This window comes from Gouania willdenowi, chromosome 1, assembly GCF_900634775.1.
Source record: "Gouania willdenowi chromosome 1, fGouWil2.1, whole genome shotgun sequence".
Taxonomy (NCBI): Eukaryota; Metazoa; Chordata; class Actinopteri; order Blenniiformes; family Gobiesocidae; genus Gouania; species Gouania willdenowi.
Genome location: NC_041044.1, coordinates 45040426 through 45060208, shown reverse-complemented (window position 1 = coordinate 45060208; position 19783 = coordinate 45040426). Strand labels below are relative to the sequence as shown.

The following is a 19783-nucleotide window of genomic DNA, read 5'->3' as shown; positions in this document are numbered from 1 at the left end:
TCTTAACTCTTGGCTTCACTTCACACTGTTGGAACACCTTATCTTCTATAGTTTTAAACTTTAACCTCCCTTTAAGGATTTAACGTCACAAAGAAAATATAGTATTTTCATGGAGGGAATCCATGGATGTGCTCCATGTGCTCATTTAGGGCTCTACGCTCCCATGTGTGTAAGTACAAAAAGCCGTACTTATGTCAGTCACTGTGCACGCCTTCAACCCAGTTACACACTGTGGGTGGAGCAGCCCTGAAATGTGGGCGTTCCCATTCAAATCTGGCTTTACGCACATTCTCTGGTGTGTGTAAGTCCTTTTCCTCTTCCGTTCTTCTAACCCTGTAATAAGTGCAGCGCCCCCATAAGGTGAAACATTATATTGCACTAGAAATATGAACTTAGTTACATTTGAAGCCACACAGACTCGTGCGTCGTGCAGCAGCAGCTGTGATCACTCAGCTGCTGCTGTGTGATTAATTAAAACTGTGACAGACACAGACTTCTGTCCACGTTGGTCACAGTGATTCAACTATTTTCATACTATTTCCAACGTAAAGTCACAGTTTGATCCACTACAGAGTGAAACATGCTGTCATATGCAGATGAGGATGGAACACAAACTGTTCCCACACATATTTTAACGAAGCTCAGCTCAGGTCACTTTAAACTATTTCTATTATAAACATCCCTCTGTATTAAAGCAGGACGCTCTGTGGATACGTTATTACATCATATCTACATCATCTAACTCTGTCACGCTTTACAGTGATGATGATGATGATGATGATGATGATGATGATCAAGGAGAGAGATTTTAACTGTGACTCGGACAGAATGCGGCCGATCCTCAGTCACACTACAATAATCGGATCAATGATCTGATCAAATCAACCTGTTACATTGTTTATCAATGAAGGCGTTTCAAATTAAAAGCGGACTTTATCATTTTCACGGATTTCAATGACATTTACAAGCGTTGGGAAAACTCCATGTTCTGTGATTTCTAGACAGCCCCCAAAAAAGGCACTTTATGAACTTCGGTCCATTCACTTGCATTAGTTTACAGGCAGCTTTGCCTCTACCAATATGGCGGCCACGCTGACGTGTCGTAGCAACGAACAAACCTGCTCAATGGAGAGATGTTTCCCTTTGTAAAATGTATGTACAGTATATATGTGTGTGCTTGTGCTGTGATGTGTGATTTGTTAACTGTAATAAATAATTTAAAAATGGAACAGGATTTGGGCCGCGTGTGATGACGTTTCACGTGTCCACGAGCACAGATTACATGTGGAGAAACACATGACCTGAGGAGGGCAGCAACACGACTTTCATGCGTTTAGTCTGCCGGAAATACGATGAAGAAGAAGAAGACGTGTTGACGTCACTGAGCAAAACACCAGACAACGAAAACCACACGAGACCTGACGGACCGCGGGAAGATTCTCTTTGTTTGGAAAGGTGGGAAAACGATGGTTTATCTATTGTTTACGTCATATTTACTGCACATTTACATGTTGTGTGTGTGTGTGTGTGTGTGTGTGTGTGTGTGTGTGTGTGTGTGTGTGTGTGTGTGTGTGTGTGTGTGTGTGTGTGTGTGTGTGTGTGTGTGTGTGTGTGTGTGTGTGTGTGTGGTATATGAATCATAATCTACTTATGGGAAACCCTTTTTTTGTTTCCTCACGTCGTTTTTTACTTTGAAATCCGGACGCATTCCTTCGTGATATCTACAGTTTATTATTGCAGATAATAATAATTATTACTGTAAGTAAAAGTATAGTAATGTGGGTCTGATAGTGAGACTGTTGTTTGACACACAATCAATTCAATTCAAAACAGCTTTATTGACGTGAGAAAACAGGTTTACGTTGTTAAAGCAAGTGTGAGAACCAAGATTATAATAAAATAATAAAATAGTCTTTCACTAAATATATGTAGAACAATTTACAATTAAGTATAAATGTTATAAAAGGGGAGGTTATGTACAGGATTTTACTCATTAATACACACACACACACACACACACACATATATATATATATATATATATATATATATATATATATATATATATATATATGTAGTACATGTACACAAACACCTACATATGAATATATTCATACATGTATGAACAGACTATCTATATATACATAAATATAACAGTAGGGTCTATGGGGGCTGGAGGTCCTTAGAGTTCCTTTTCCTGTCACTGCTGTGTTCACACATTGATGGATTCTCTGAGAGTTTGTGGACGTCAGACAGGTTCTGATAGTCTTTGTAGGTGTGTGTGATCAGAGGGAAGTAAGTGTCTCTGAGGTCCTGGTAGCGGGGGCAGGAGGTGTGGCTGTGGGTGCACAGTCTGTCCTCTCGGGGGAGCCAGGTCTGTCTGTCAGTCTGTCTCTAAAGCCAGGGTGTGCTCGCTGAGTCTGTACCAGGTCATGTGGGTTGGTCACAGTGTTCAGGTGTTCTGCTATTGTGTACTTCCTGTTTAGGACCAAGTAGACTTCCTGTTTGCTCTGGGTTTGGGTTGATTCTTTCCAGTGGTTCAGGTAGTTTTATTTTGATAGTTTTCTTATGATGTGGTTCAGTCTGGTTGGGGTTCTGTATGGAGGTTCTGCTTGTGTTTGAGTCCTAGAACCTGCTGGCTGAGAGGACATCCGTCTATGGTCTGTGTAGGTGAGGGCTTTGTGGTGGAGGGTGCTGGGCTCACTTTCTTTGAGGTTCTCATAAAATGTGATTGCTTTCTTCTGGATTTTAATAATTACAGTAAATTGTCCTAATTCTGCTCTGCATGCATTGTTTGGTGTTTTTCGCTGGTCACGGAGGATGGATTTGCAAAATTCTGCATGCAGAGTCTCAATTTGGTGTTTATCTCATTTATTAAAGTCTTGGCTTGTGGGTGGACCCCAGAAATGGGTTCTATAACTGAGTTTAATAGTTGAACTGGGATGTTGTTTTTGATGGCGTAGAACACTCTTCTGGTCTTTTCCATCAGGTCTTTGTTGAAGTTTCCTGTGGAGCTGATGTTCAGGCCCAGGTAGGTGTGGTTATTGGTGTGTTATTTAGGAGGAAGTTGTGTTTGGAGAGCTGGGGCTGTGTCTTTTATATAATATATATCAATATCATTATTTATAATTGGTTGACTTTGAAGGCCCAGTTTCTACCAGCAGCTCTTCAGAGCGCGCTCATTATCATTAACGTAACTCTTAGTATAGTCGCGCACTAGAGAATAACGTGCGGCTGATTTGACCACAGTTGTGTGTGTGGTGCTTTGCTCATGATGATGATCCTGTAGAACAATTAAAACATGTCCATGTCTGACACCAATTCAAACTTTATGGATTCATATTTATTTATATTAACAGTATTTATTAGGCCCAAGTGCTACAAGCTGTCGAAGGGCTTTTTGCTCTCGTAGTGGCTACACTACGAGGGAAGGGGCGGAGCCTATGCGAACGCCACGTGCCCGTCAGTAACCAGGGACACTTGTCATGTCGTAGGCATGCCCCCGCACTTTTCAAAAATGTATAGTTCATGGTCTTCAGAAAGGAGGAAACATTGTTATTGGGTTGATTTGTCTTTCTTTCTTTCTTTCTTTCTTTCTTTCTTTCTTTCTTTCTTTCTTTCTTTCTTTCTTTCTTTCTTTCTTTCTTTCTTTCTTTCTTTCTTGGTGTCAGAACCAACTCACCTACTTTTCACCCACTGAACTATTATGTAGTCTCCAAAATTCAAACAAAATTCAATCGTGCGCTTCTCTAATTTCTGGCTATTTCCGATTTTAAAAATGCAAAAATTTGACGTGCCAGCGCCCCCAAGTACACAAAAAATGCATCACGAGATAGGAATTGCCAAAAAATGAATTCATCATAGAATCATAAAAATTGACACAGAAGTAGACCATAACAAGACAAGTAAAAAATATTATGAAGACCACGCCCAAAAATACACAGGAAGTCCAGAATCTAGAATTGAAAATTAAAAATAGCTAAATTGCTATTTTCGCTCTCAATGTAGTTTAATGCATTTCTCCTACGGTGTTTAACTGACGAGCTTAAAATCACAGGAGATCATCTAGAGAAGTGGGACATCAAAAGTGATCCATGGATTTTTGATAATCTAGTACTATTACTACTACTACTACTGGTACTACTACTACTACTATTAATACTACTACTATTACTACTACTACTACTATTATTAATACTACTACTATTAATACTACTACTACTACTACTACTAATACTACTAAATGGTAAATGAACATGATTTATATAGAGCTTTATAAGTAGTAGTAGTATTATTACTACTACTACTATCACTACTACTATTAATACTACTACTATTACTACTACTATCACTGCTACTACTACTACTATTAATACTACTACTATTACTACTACTACTATCACTACTATTACTACTACTACTATTAATACTACTACTATTATCCAATCCAATCCACTTTATTTATATAGCACATTTAAACAACAAAACGTTTCCAAAGTGCTGAACATGCGACCACAACAATAAAACCAAAACAATACAAATGAGCTCTGCCACTAAATGAGTATAAAACAATAAATAAAAATAAAACAGTTTAAAAGAATAAATATAAATAAAAACACATTAAAAACTATAAATAAGAATAAAACTCAAAAACATAAAATAAAAGACACAGATGACCACACAACTTACGCAGTGCTAAAAGCCAGAGAATAAAAGTGAGTTTTGAGACGAGATTTAAAACACTCCACGGTGGGGGCCGTACGGATGTGGAGGGACAGAGCGTTCCACAGCTTAGGGCCGACAACGGAATACTACTAGTATTACTACTACTACTATTCATACTACTACTACTATCACTACTATTAATACTACTACTATTACTACTACTACTATTACTACTACTACTATTCATACTACTACTACTATCACTACTATTAATACTACTACTATTACTACTACTACTACTATTACTACTACTATTCATACTATTACTACTACTACTACAACTACTACTACTATTAATACTACTACTATTAATACTACTACTATTAATACTACTACTACTACTACTACTATTAATACTACTACTATTAATACTACTACTATTAATACTACTACTACTACTATTAATACTACTACTATTACTACTACTACTATCACTACTACTACTACTATTAATACTACTACTCTTAATACTACTACTCTTAATACTACTACTATTAATACTACTACTACTATTAATACTACTACTCTTAATACTACTACTATTACTACTACTATTAATACTACTACTATTAATACTACTACTATTACTACTACTTTATTACTACTACTTTAATACTACTACTACTTTATTACTACTACTACTTTAATACTACTACTACTTTATTACTACTACTTTATTACTACTACTACTTTATTACTACTACTTTAATACTACTACTACTTTATTACTACTACTTTATTACTACTACTTTAATACTACTACTTTATTACTACTACTTTATTACTACTACTTTAATACTACTCCTATCACTACTACTATTAATACTACTACTATTAATACTACTACTATTACTACTACTAATAATACTACTACTATTAATACTACTCCTATTACTACTACTATTAATACTACTACTATTACTACTACTATTAATACTACTACTATTACTACTACTATTAATACTACTACTATTACTGCTACTATTTATACTACTACTATTACTACTACTATTTATACTACTCCTATCACTGCTACTATTAATACTACTACTATTAATACTACTACTATTACTGCTACTATTAATACTACTACTATTACTACTACTATTAATACTACTACTATTACTACTACTATTAATACTACTACTATTACTGCTACTATTACTACTACTAATAATACTACTACTATTAATACTACTACTATTACTACTACTATTAATACTACTCCTATTACTACTACTATTAATACTACTACTATTAATACTAATAATAATACTACTACTATTAATACTACTACTATTAATACTACTACTATTACTACTACTAATAATACTACTACTATTAATACTACTCCTATTAATACTACTACTATTACTACTACTATTAATACTACTACTATTACTACTACTATTAATACTACTCCTATCACTGCTACTATTAATACTACTACTATTAATACTACTACTATTAATACTACTACTATCAGTACTACTACTATTAATACTACTACTATTACTACTACTATTAATACTACTCCTATCACTGCTACTATTAATACTACTACTATTAATACTACTACTATTAATACTACTACTATCAGTACTACTACTATTAATACTACTACTATTAATACTACTACTACTACTACTCCAACATTGTTCTTGGATGTGTTAGTCCAACACCAAAAATCATAAATATGTCTAAGTTTATATCTCAATAGTACATTTCTGTCTCAACAAATCAATAATAATGTATTGATAATATAAAATTCACTGTTATGTCTTTGTATGTCAAATCAAATCAAGTTTTATTTCTAAAGCACTTCACAACAACCAGAATTGACCAAAGCTCTGTACATGACGAAAATATACAATTTAAAAACAACATAATATATAATTAAAAACAGACTATTATCACATTTAAAACAGAACTATGTATTTAGCTTTGCTTTGAACTAAGTTGATCAAAACTTAATCAATAAACCTGATCAGATTCAGTAAACCATTGATCCCTCAGGGGGAATATAGTGACATTAATGCTGTTCTCATACATCTTTATATAACATGAATAATTAAAAAGGAATAATCCATGTCACTACAACTTATATTTAATTTTACTTGTATCTTACTCATTATTTAACTTTGCTACTTTCAGGAGTTGATTTAACTCTTTTTAATCTGTTCCTCATTTTTTCTCACGCCTCTGATCTGAGTCACAATATGTCTAGACTCAATGCTGCCGTTTTATATAGCAGAGAAAAATAGAGAGTTTTTCTGAACCCACACTGTGCTGTTATTTAAAACAACTACAACTATTAGATGTGGTTAGAAACAGAGAATAGATACACAACAGGTCCATAGATATTTAGGACTGCTGGTCTGGGTGGGTTACATAGTGTCCTTACATAGAACCATGGAGCATGAATCCTTTTTCTGTGCAATAACATGCAGTATACTGTACATATCTTTGATATTTGGATGATGTAAATAGATCCACTCGGTCTCTGTTTGTGCTGATCTGATGTTGACATTAACAGCTCTTTGTTAATAAAAGTGGTGTTTACCATTAAAACATACGTACATATGTCATTTGTATGAGGAAAAAAATGAGGTTTTAACTGTAAGGTTAAAGTCAGGCTCGGACTAAATAATCCACTTTCTAGTTGGAAAACGTTTTGAAGGAGTTAAAAATGAAAGTTCTACTGTTCTTCTGTTCCTCAGACTGACTGAAGCTGGACGATGCCTGTGGCCTCTACTCGCACTGAGCCTGGTGAGACCAATTATAACTAGTGCTGCAGATTGTTGATTATTTTCATCGATTAATGGGATAAATTACACTTTAGTGTTTGTAAACAACTATATCAATAGACCTCTTAAAATAAACAAGCATTTGTCAGTTATTCCTCAAAATTTTATTCAAAATTATTGTTCAAAACTTCAACAACTTAACAGTAAACAGATGCCAGGGCAAAAAATAAAATAAATATACAGTACATCCTATTTCCTTAGGTTTATCATAATAAAGTAATAAACGGGTGTAACCACTGCTATAACCATGTGGTCAGACCTGCAGCGTCCTCCACGGTACATCGGGGACCTGTCGGACAAAACTGTTCATGCACCGCTGTGACGTACTGTGGGGGACAAAAAAAAACATTGATTTGTACAACAAATTCAATAAACTTGCTCCTAAGTAAATCTATATGCTAATAAATGCAGCTTTGTCCGTTTTTTGTAATGTATGTTTTTTGGAGTCATTTTGTATATTTTTGTGCATTTCTGTTGTCGTTTTGTGTACTTTTTGTATACATTTTGTTTAGTTTTTTGTTTAATTTTACTAATTTAGTATATTTTAGTATTAGTTTTCTGATACCTGCTTATCAGTAGTTACAGTAGATATATTATTCTGACCACATATAGATAACCTTGTTAAGGTTTTTTCTTCTATCCAGTACTTTTTACAGCTAAAGGACACGACCCAACACCAGCTGTCCTTCACATCTCATCTCATCTCATCTCATCTCATCTCATCCCATCGTGGTCTCATCTCATCTCATCTCATCCCATCGTGGTCTCATCTCATCTCATCTCATCTCATCGTGGTCTCATCTCATCTCATCTCATCTCATCGTGGTCTCACGTGATGCAGAGAAACCAGTCTGTCCAAGTAATAACTTATACATAAAATGTAATGACATCAGGATTTATCTCCTCATTTTTATGTCTCATGAACTTGAAATTCAAATTTCAACAAAACAACCTCTTATTCAATCCAGAAAATTGATTTTCTGGTCAGTCACTCTTTTCAGAACAAGGCCACGACTTTAAACTGTGTGTGTGCGTGTGTGTGTGTGTGTGTGTGTGTGTGTGTGTGTTACAGCCCCTCAGGTGTTGGATGCTATGAGTGACAGCACCACTAGTTCCACCATGGCTAATGACCTGGACCTCATCTACCTCAAAGGCATTATGGAAAGCCCTCTGGTAACACACACACACACACACACACACACACACACACACACACACACACACACATAATATGCTGATTAAAGCCTAAAGGGAAGGAAAAGCAACAACAGTATCATATAAGCTCTAACAGGGATCAGCTTTGACACTTTAAGTGGATGTTTACCATATTTGTGTAGATTGTTACAATTATGTATCTAATAAAAACATAGTGTAGGCCTCATAGATCAATAAACTAAAGAAAATCTAAACGGGTGAAATTGCCACTCTCAGATCTCCACTGAAACACTTGGTTCATTGACGGCGTTGGAAAAGCTTTGCACATTGCATTATGGGATGTGTAGTTCTGGAGACAAGTGTTTTTATTTCACTGTTCCTGTGATTTCTTGTGCCACTGTTAAACAATGACACGTTTGTTTTGTGCCTCACGCGAAGGATCTGAATCTGACCCAAACATCACTGGGACTCCACGTCCCATAATGCAATGAGTGAAACTATTCTGACAACGTCAATGAACAGAGTATTTACAGTGGAGATCAAAACACTTTTATGGAGCAATGGCTCTCTGAGGCCGACACTGTCTTTATTTGATTTTAATTTTGTTTTATTGTCTCCAACAGCTTTAAGAGCCTAGTGATGTTTTAAAACATCAGCAATTTTTTGACATCATTATAAAGTACATCTTCTATTTATTCTTGTCATCTTGACCAGAGCAGAATTGCTAAAGGAGAACATGCTAGTTCTGCACTTTAACACAAGTGTTGTGAAATATCTTGATCAGGATTCATTTTAAAGTTAGAATAATGTTGTTGTTAAATCTAAATCTAAAGATGAACCAAAGCCAATAGTTGTGTGTGTTTTAATGGGTTAGTTATGTACAGTATAGATGTGAGGTCTGTGTGTACATGTGTGCGCTCTAACATGTAACCATGTTTATGAATGGTAGGAGCAAGAGGAAAGTCTCAAAGAGCCTCGTCTGTCTCCAGTGAGAGAGAACAACGTGGACCTCCTGCTGGAGATTCTCAAAGATCTGGACCCCTTCACACATCGCTCTGACACAGCAGCTGAGCTCGCTCACATACTCACACAGCCTCATTTCCAGGTGTCAAACACACTCATCACCACATGGCAAGAGTTAGAAAAATCTGGATTTTGAATTTGGTGAATGTGTTTTGTAGTCTCTTCTAGAGACACACGATTCAGTGGCATCCCAGACATGTGAAAGCCCGCCCCTAAACCCATGTGACTTTGTGGATCATGAAGAAGAAGAAGACAGCCAGACACACAACCTCCACTTGCCCCCGGACGCAGTCCGAATGGTTGGCATCCGCAAAGTGGCGGGAGAGCATCTGGTACGTGGCATCACCACGGAAACACAGCTGAGGGTAGAAGGACATACGCTAGGTTTTTACTAACAAGCAGTAATATATGGGTTTCAGGGCGTGACTTTTAAGATTGACGGTGGAGAGCTGGTGATTGCCCGGATCCTCCATGGAGGGATGGTGGATCAGCAGGGTCTATTACATGTTGGTGACATCATCAAAGAGGTACGCACAGATATCTGTTAGTGACACTGCTGTTAATGAACATCTAATTACTATGAACCCAACATCAAGTATTAGTGAATCATGTGTAACATCCAAATATGGGCTGGATTGGGTCACATATGGACACGTGATAGAACGTCTGCTAGTTAGTTGTAGACACAGGACAAGTAGTGGACAATAAATGGTGCCTGTATAATATCTATATGGGAAGTTTCCTGTAAAAATGTAACCATTTTTTTAGTCAAAAGCTTTTCCTACTTAGTCGCCCCCCACATCTCCTCCTGAAACGCAGAATTGTGACATTTATCACATTTTGATGAGGTAAAGGTTAGATAAATGCAACCTGGTCGTTCAGACATCGTGCTCATTGCTAGAAACATGATACGTATCAGATTTAGGACCATATATGAAAGTGTCCTGGGTTCAATTCCAAACTATTAGATTTCTGCTGTTCAGACTGTTTAAACGAGTTGGATACAGGTCAGATATGTGCAGAAAATGGCATCTGGGACCCACACACACACACACACACAAACACACACACACACACACACACACACACACACACACAGGAGTTGAGGAATTAACAGGATGGTAGGTGGGTTCACGCACACAGGACCACCCACACTTTCTCAGGGTTAGGGGGTTCCGTCGGCAGCCTGGTGCGACTCTCTGTGTGTCAGGTGTAATGATAACTAGTCGTGCCCTGAGTTTATAAAAGAATGTTTTGACCTTGTACAGTACTTTGTGCTTAAATGACCCATGTGTAATGGACTAGTTTAATAGTCAAAGAAGGTGCCAATCACACAGCCAATCAGAGCAAGCTGTAGTTAAATTACTCAAACTGCATTTTTTCCGTTTCTTCACCTAATAAAGCCCTTGTATTACCTACATATTAAAAGCTTAGGGATCTTCTTTCTGACTTTGACTTTGCACCTCTGCTGAACAGCCTGTCTCTGACTGACCAACTAAAATGAACTAAGAGTTAACTGATGAACAATACTTAGACTGTATTACAAGATGCTTAGTTCAAATGTTTGTCATGCAGTGGTTTTTTTTTTCCTGTTTAATCACAAGATTCCACATATCAATGGAAATAAAGCACAAGGACAAATAGTGGTGATAGATCACCTTTATTGTTGTCACATATGTGACAACAATACATGGTCACCTTGTGAATGTTCTTTAGTCTGTGTTATGTATGTGATATTATGTATGCTGATGATGCTTTAGCTCATCCTGTATTCTGTAATAATGATCTAACGTACCCAGTCCTGCAAGTTAAAAGCATGTGTGTTAAATCTAGACGTACTGTTGAAACATAACCATTCATCCTGTGAGTTAATGTGTCTGTGTGTATTAACAGGTGAATGGCAGAGAGGTGGGCTGGGACCCCAGTGTGCTACAGGAGGAGCTCCAAGCAGCCAGTGGGAGTGTTGTTCTGAAGATCCTCCCCAGCTACCATGAAGCTATTCCACCCAGAAAGGTGAACACCTGACCACTATTCTATGTGCTAATGTCTAACAACAAACACCAAACATTACTCTGTGTGTGTGTGTGTGTGTGTGTGTGTGTGTGTGTGTGTGTGTGTGTGTGTGTGTGTGTGTGTGTGTGTGTGTGTGTGTGTGTGTGTGTGTGTGTGTGTGTGTGTGTGTGTGTGTGTGTGTGTGTGTGTGTGTGTGTGTGTGTGTGTGTGTGTGTGTGTGTGCAGGTGTTTTTTAAATGTCACTATGAATACGACCCGGCCAATGACAACCTGATCCCATGCAAGGAAGCTGGATTAAGATTTGAGATTGGAGACATCTTACAAATAGTCAACCAGGATGACGTCAACTGGTGGCAGGTGGAGTAAAGCAGTGAACCATGGGTGCTAGTTTTACATAGCAGTACTGAGTGCATGGTGGTGTGTGCAGGCCGTCCATGTGGAGGGAGGAAGTGCTGGTTTGATCCCGTCTCAGACTCTGGAGGAGAAAAGGAAAGCCTTTGTAAAGAGAGACGTGGAGCTCACACCTGCAGGTACCAGCACTGATCAACTTTCAGAAATACACCAGATCTAAATACATTCTTTGAATAAAAATGTTCCTTCTGTATCAAATTTTAATTTTGAACTTGAAAGATGTTAAAGCATTCCTTTCTAATTGGTCAATAATGTTTTATATTCTCAAAAACTATTGGATAAAAATGACTATTTATTTACATATGTAGTGTACACACATTACATCAAACAAGAAGCTGCGTAACCTGATGATGAGCAACAGAAGAGATTGGTTTGGTTCATTCATAATTAAAAATGTTATTTTTACACATTGATTTTTTTCTATGTGTCGGACTTTTGCTAATTGATTCATTGATCATGTGATTAGAGGCTGTCTGATTAGTTAAATGTCTAAGATGACAATAGGGGCGTGTACTACAAAGCTGGATTTCCACTTATCGCGCTAACATCCAGGATTTAATCAGTGTGTGCTGGCTCTGGATCCACCAGCAACACCCCAACCTCTGGCTCCAGGGCCAAATGAACCCCTCATAGATGGTGGATGTACAGAAAGCAGACCTGGAGGAGTGCACGCTAGATTTACAGGAAAAATTTTGTTTAGGAACGATTAATGTGCTCGTTTTTCACAAACGATTGGGGACCTGTTGAGGAAATACCCCCAGACAGGAGAGACGAAATGATGTACAAAACAATAGGCCGTAGTATAAATTAAAGCTTTAAATATGTAAATTAAGTGCATGTGTGTTTTTAAACAGTTTTTTCCAACACAATACATTAAGATGAAATCAGTTTTTACATATATGAAATTTGTTCTCTGCATTTAACCCATCCCTGGGGGGCAGTGGGCAGCCATGTCGCTGTGCCTAGGGGGCAGATGGAGGTTAAGGGACATCCCACAGTGATGGCCCGGGTGAGATTTGAACCAGCAACCCTCTGATCACAAGCCCAGCGTCCTTAACCACTAGTGATAATGTACATGTAACTAGTAGCTATAACTCAGGAGCTGAACACACATGAAACAGAATGACACGGTTCCTTGTGGTGACTGAAGCAAAGTCATCAGGTCATTACGACCTACCACGGCAGCTCTGACCATTGTGAAAAAAGTGACCGTAAGATAAACAATGACGTATTTATTGGCTTTCTGGAAACACACACATAGCCACACCCCCTAGTGGTCCTGCAGCAAATCGCATTGCGAGGCGTTCCCTCCACGTAGAAGTAGATGAGCCAACCTCCGTGTCACGTTGATGCCATGCCCCCGCTGTGGGTCCAGATGCTGAACCATATATCAGGCTTTAGTGAGTTGTAATCCAGATTCATAGGACAGCTTCTATTGGATGGAGAACCTTTAGTTTAGGTGAAGGAGATAAATTTAGGATGTAATTATCTATCTTCATAGTAGAAACCCTGGTTGTTTAACTTTGAATCACAACAGGATGAAGTGTGGGTGATGGTTTGGGATTCACTGCTAACAGATGTGCAGACATGCTGGTTTGAGAATAATGCTTTGCTCTGTTAACGTGTCAGGAAATCTTTGCTCTGGTGTTGGAGGGAAGAAGAAGAAGAAGATGATGTATGTTACCACCAAGAATGCAGGTAAGACGCCTAAAGTCTGCAGTTTGTCATAGTTAGGTTTCTGGTGGGAAATACTGTTTTAAATAAGTGGGTTTGAGTCCAGCTTTGAACTGAGCCTTTGTTCATCTCTGCTGTGTTTTCTGTCCACATTTACTACAGTGATGATCTCTGTGTGTGTGTCTGCACCTCCTTTTCAGTTGTGGTATTTTCTGGTACTAAAACTATAACCGCAAATCGTTCCAGATTTCATGAATCGTATTGCGTCCCCTGCATTAATTTATTTGCATTTCCTCCTCCCATATTTTTGCTTCCCCTGGGAGATCCGCCTACTTTACATATTCATCAGAGGAAAACACGCTAAATGGAATGAGGGCACATTTGGAAGCGCAGCTCACGCACACCCTTGATTCCATCACTTTTTACTCGTTATTAGCATGTGGAGTGACGTTTGCACACGTTTTAATACCACTAAACCTTTAGTGAATCAAAACCACCCAATACATACAGTACTGTCGAGAGTTATTCTACCAACTACTCACAAATGCTACAGTGAATTCAGTTCAAAAAGGTACCTGTAGAACAAATTTAGCGTTCACCATCCAAACACAACCACATGAACTCTGACGGTAGTTTATGAGACATTTCTGTGACAGCCTATAGAAATATACAGTTCTTACCTTAACTGAAATATGTACAGTTTGAAATGTGTTCTAAAGCAAATGTATCCACATTTAGTGTTTTGTTTTTTTACTATAGTTTAGAGTTTTATGAACTTTTTAATTATCCAATTAGCCGTCATCAAAGCAACACACCAATAACCACATCACTATATGAGATCCTTAAGGTCATAATTAATAAGAAATAACTCAAACGTGGCCCTAACTTGATTCTTAAATAGTCATGAATTTTATTAAATTTGAATATTTGTCTTCGCAGAGTTTGACAGACATGAGATATTACTCTACGAGGAAGTGGCCAAGGTCCCACCCTTCAAGAGGAAAACTCTGATTCTGATTGGTGCTCAGGGTGTGGGACGGCGTAGACTGAAGACCAAGCTGTTACTGAGGGATCCACATCTGTTTGGCACCACTATCCCATGTATGAGCTCCTTCACTTCCTGCTGCTAGCAGCACACACTCCTGTTGTCACACTGTGTCTTTAATCCATGCAGATACCTCCAAGAAGCCAAAAAAAGGTGAGCGTGAGAGTCGGACGTACGCTTTCACAAGTCGCAGCAAAATGGAAGCAGACATAAAAAATGGCTGCTATCTGGAACACGGCGAGTACGACGGGAATCTGTATGGCTTAAAGATCGACTCCATACATGAAGTAGTGGAAGCAGGACGCATCTGCATACTGGACGTCAACCCTCAGGTATGCTAACTGAATGCTAACAGACAATAACTCCAAACTCTTCAACTTTAATCGGACTAATCATATTATCCTATTTTTATATAAAATTTTCATTCATATTTGTTTTGAGTACATGGGAAAGAAAAGTCTCTGTACTAAATAAAATCTGTTTTAACGGTATCAGGTAGACATCTCACCTTGTTCCTTTACCTCAGTATCTGTAATGACCAGATGAGACACAGCTGACACTTTCAAAATAAGAGCCCAGGGGCAGCACTAGATGGATTGGGGACAGTGAGGGACAACATTGCACTAGTGTATAAAATATATCTGTGAGGAAGATATTGCACAGTTCCAGGAGCAGGTTGTTGGTTCTGGAGTAGGAGGGGGCATGTATGGGGGACCAGTGACTGGTGCCAAAGGGAGGCATTAAATACATTATATTGATATTTAATCTTATCACCTTTATTAAGTGCATTGCTTTTTTTTTTTTTTTACGGTATTAAAACTGATACCGTTGCTGATCAACCAATGAAAATCTTGGTCGACTACGACGACATCGACCAATCAGTGACTAAACGACCAAAGTTAACAACCCTAGTTATATTTATTCAGAAGTGATGACGTCTGTATTCTGACTCAGTCTGACTCTCTGTGATCACTCTGTGGTAGTTCACGGTAAGAACAGATGAAGTGGTTTATCAGTGGTTACAGTAAAAATGACCATAAAAAACTGTAAATGTACTGATATGTAGACGTGGAGCAGTGAGGAGGAGACTTCATGTAATAAAGGAAACACAGACATTTCACTGCAACCTAACATGAGTACAGCAGCCCGTTCTGATTGGTCGAGATGTCGCACCCTCATCAGCCAATAGGGTGTGGCCTATATTACAATGTGGCATTTGTGTAGATTTTTATTAGAAAATTGCTAAATTTTTGGAATGCAGCCAATATATCAGTGCTTTTTATAGTCTGGAAATGACAGTAGAACTGATTTATTGATGAAGAAATGATAGTAATGGCATCATGAATTTAATTCTGCTACTTTAATTAGTTGAATGTATTTAGCACTTAGCATTACAGAATGTGTGTTATAGATTAAACACCAATTATAAATAGTATAACATTCATCTTTAGAAGATAAAGACCAAGTCAAAAACCTTGGTGTTCTGATTGACTCAGATCTGACATTCAGCATCAGATCAAATCTATCACAAAAACATCTTCTACCACCTAAAGAACATCTCCAGAGTGAAAGGTTTAATGACTCAGAAAGATCAGGAGAAACTGGTCCATGCTTTTATCTCCAGCAGACTGGACTATTGTAATGGTCTTCATCAAACATCTACAGCTGGTTCAGAACGCTGCAGCTCAGGTCTGAACCAGAACAAAGAGGTCAGAACACATTACACTGGCTCCCAGTCAGCCTCAGAGGAGACTGTAAAGTTCTGCTGCTGGTTATAAATGTGTGAATGGGTTTGGTCCAGAATACATCAGTGAGATGTTAGTCAGGTATGAACCCAGCAGGTCTCTGAGATCTATGGACACAGGTCAGATAGTGGAGCCCAGAGCTCACAGTAACCATGGTGATGCTGTGTTTAGTTGTTATGCTGCAAAGAAGTGGAACAAACTGCAGCAGAGCTGAAGTCAGCATCACATGTGAACATTTTTAAATCAAAGTTAAAGGAACTTTTTTTCTCTACTGCGTATGATTGAGAGAGATTTATGGTCATGTTGATGATGTCATGTGTTTGTTGATGATTTTAATTTAAATTTTTTGCTGACTTTAATGTTGTTATTGATTTTAAGCTGTTGAATGTTTTCTGTTGTATTTTTTGATCATGTAAAACACACTGAGTTGCCTTGTGTATGAAATGTTCTATACAAATACATTTTAAACTCTTGTCCTCTAACAATAATATGTGTCTTTTTTCTACTGTAATTGTAGACTTTGTTATTGTGTCTTACTGACTGTTGCTAATATAGAGATTAAATGTATCCACCTGTTATAATAACCTCATATTTTCATTTTCAAACAGGTTCCACTGATTAGTTTCCTTCCATCAGTTGATGATCACATGCTTTGCCCTCAGGCGTTGACTGTGTCTGTGGGAAATACACATGATTTCTAATGTTGATCTTTTCCAGTCTCTCAAACTGCTGAGGACCTCTGAGTTTCTGCCTTACGTGGTTTTCCTCCAGTCTCCAGAGTTTGAGGTTCTTAAGGCCATGAATGAGTCAGCTGTGGAGGCAGGAGTGGTCACCAGGATGCAGACGGTACCTACCCTAACCCCTGACTCTTAATGTTGGAGATGTAGTCATCAGTTAATCAGCCTGTGCTGTTGTTCCAGGATGAGGAGCTGCAGAGGACCTGCACTGACAGCTCCAAACTGCAGGCAGCGTACGGACACTACTTTGACCTCAGCATCATCAACCACGACCTGGATGAAACCTACCGCAGCGTTAAGGCTGCCATAGAAACGGTTTCTAAAAACCCTCAGTGGGTCCCAGTCACATGGGTGTTCTAGTGTGTGTGTGTGTGTGTGTGTGTTCTAGTGTGTGTGTGTGTGTGTGTGTGTGTGTGTGTGTGTGTGTGTGTGTGTGTGTGTGTGTGTGTGTGTGTGTGTGTGTGTGTGTGTGTGTGTGTGTGTGTGTGTGTGTGTGTGTGTGTGTGTGTGTGTGTGTGTGTGTGTACGCAGTGAATCTCTGACATTTCTAACGTATTTAAATAATTGGTGCCATTACTGCTGATGATCAGTTGTTTACATCCGTCCACTGTCCAATAGAAAGTCAGTTCTCATTCACTATTATCACTGATCTATATCTGATCGATTGAACACTTTACATTATTTATGCTCCTGATTTGTGCCTCTGAAATGTAAACGTGCATGTGAGGAGTCAGTGAGCGCTCAGTGCTTGAGGTTATTTAGTTACATTTAGCTCTACATCAGTGAGCACGTGCTCTGTCACATACAGTCGCTCACTCACTTTTTTGTGGTGCAATTTGTGATTTTTGTATCTTATAAAATAGATTGAGCGTGGTAGACGTGGATCATCTTTCTTGTCCTGTCGTTTATTATAATTATTTTAACACACAAACATGTTAATATAAAGATTTGTTAGAGCCTGATGTGTATCAACAACCTAAATGTAATAAGTGGTCAATAAAGTAACTAAAGATGCTGAACCCACAACTTACAGTGGAGTGTGTGTATATACTGTATCTGTGTATGATACTACTCTCTACATTGAAGCAATAAGACCTTTAATCCATAAATCATTGGCTAACTGTGATTTATTAATAAACTATTAATAATTAAATAAAATGTTTGAAATGCCACATAATGTAATAACAATAGCAAAAAGTTTGCACGTTTTGGGCTCAGCATCTGTTTACATTGTTGAGCAGTTATTACATTTAGGGTGTTATTACATTTTGTAATAACAGGCTCTAATAAGGCTAAACATAATATTCACATACTTCATTCAACTTTTTGGCAGCTGTAGAATTGTTTAGCCAGATGTTTAACTTTGGTCTGGGATTGAATAAAACATAGAAAAATACAAATGTTATTAATGTATTATTACTGCATGGCAGATAATCATGTGTTTGAGTCCATATTTAAAGTATTTTACAGTGTTTCACTGAAGCAGGATTTTAAACCATGACATCATCATATTTTAGTATTTAGGTCTAGATCAGGTCAGTGGGTTTAGAAAGCTGTACATCAGGTTGACAGTAATTGGGTTTACTAAATATAAATGTAAAGAGAATAACAGTGTGTGTATGAACCAAACATAGGTAGTAAACTGAACTGGTGCTCCCACCATGTACTACCAGTGGTTGATGGTTCCGTTTGGATAATATTTAAGAACATTAAAGGGACATACAGATGTTAAAGTCTGCTTCAAGAAAATATGATGGTTTTACACATACTTACCACTTGTTTATGAACTGTAGATAGATAGCATGTAGATGCTCAGATACTGGAAAGATATGAGCTTATTCCCATTTTTATGTTTTTACATTTTGAACGTAATAGTCAGCCTGTCAGAAAACATCACATCAGCTTTAAATGACATTTTAAGGACCATAGGACAGAATTAAGAAATCAGACAGTGACACACCTACTGTTACTGTATCATCAGACATCCAGGAGCATCTAAACCTCACATCTGCAGAATAACGTGGGAAATTCAGACCATGAACATCAGAACATAAGCATCACAGTGTGTTCAATGCAATAGGAGAAATGTGTGTGTGCTTCATCAGCCATTCAAACAAAAAGACTTAAAATGAATGTTTATTTTTTCATAAATCCTGTCCTATGCTCCTTTAAATGTGAAAACAGACATCTGATGTTTTATTAAATGACTTGTGTTCTTCACCTTATAGAAGATGCTCTATGTCTGCTAGTAGTTTTAGTTGTTCAGCATCTATATTCAGATTTCTGTGGGATCCAAACAGCTCAGTGTCTTTTTTTTCTATGGAATTGTACAAATACAATAAAACCCACTTTCAACATGTTTTTACACTATTTCTCAACTGTTGTCTGAAGCTATAGACAGTTTGAGTAGAACATCTGTCTGTCCAACCATAAACTAGATGAAACTGG

General features: G+C 37.7%; 1 protein-coding gene across 5 annotated transcripts; it reads left to right on the top strand.

Annotated features, from left to right (window-relative positions):
• The first annotated feature begins 1347 nt into the window (after window positions 1-1347).
• Window positions 1348-18728, top strand: LOC114469518 (MAGUK p55 subfamily member 2-like). Of its 5 annotated transcripts, XM_028457106.1 has the most exons (16): window positions 1406-1455; window positions 2990-3031; window positions 7446-7494; window positions 8177-8391; window positions 8605-8705; window positions 9637-9792; window positions 9869-10042; window positions 10130-10237; window positions 11604-11723; window positions 11949-12080; window positions 12151-12253; window positions 13764-13832; window positions 14748-14909; window positions 14983-15185; window positions 17316-17444; window positions 17519-18728. In XM_028457106.1, exons 5-16 carry the CDS (start codon window positions 8625-8627, stop codon window positions 17693-17695), a joined length of 1614 nt encoding a protein of 537 aa, XP_028312907.1. In that variant the 5' UTR covers window positions 1406-1455; window positions 2990-3031; window positions 7446-7494; window positions 8177-8391; window positions 8605-8624; the 3' UTR covers window positions 17696-18728. The 5 variants fall into 5 exon arrangements, with proteins under 5 accessions (XP_028312877.1, XP_028312889.1, XP_028312898.1 ...); XM_028457088.1 differs by lacking the exon at window positions 2990-3031 and having other exon boundaries at window positions 1372-1455; XM_028457097.1 differs by lacking the exon at window positions 2990-3031 and having other exon boundaries at window positions 1372-1455; window positions 8177-8412.
• Window positions 18729-19783: the final 1055 nt, after the last annotated feature.

Excerpts from the sequence above, each read along its gene's own strand:
- LOC114469518 (XM_028457076.1), top strand. The coding sequence starts at position 7,464 with ATGCCTGTGGCCTCTACTCGCACTGAGCCTG. Across the intron at positions 10,238-11,603 it reads TTGGTGACATCATCAAAGAG|GTGAATGGCAGAGAGGTGGG; the intron begins GTACGCACAGAT and ends GTGTATTAACAG. Across the intron at positions 13,833-14,747 it reads TGTTACCACCAAGAATGCAG|AGTTTGACAGACATGAGATA; the intron begins GTAAGACGCCTA and ends TTGTCTTCGCAG.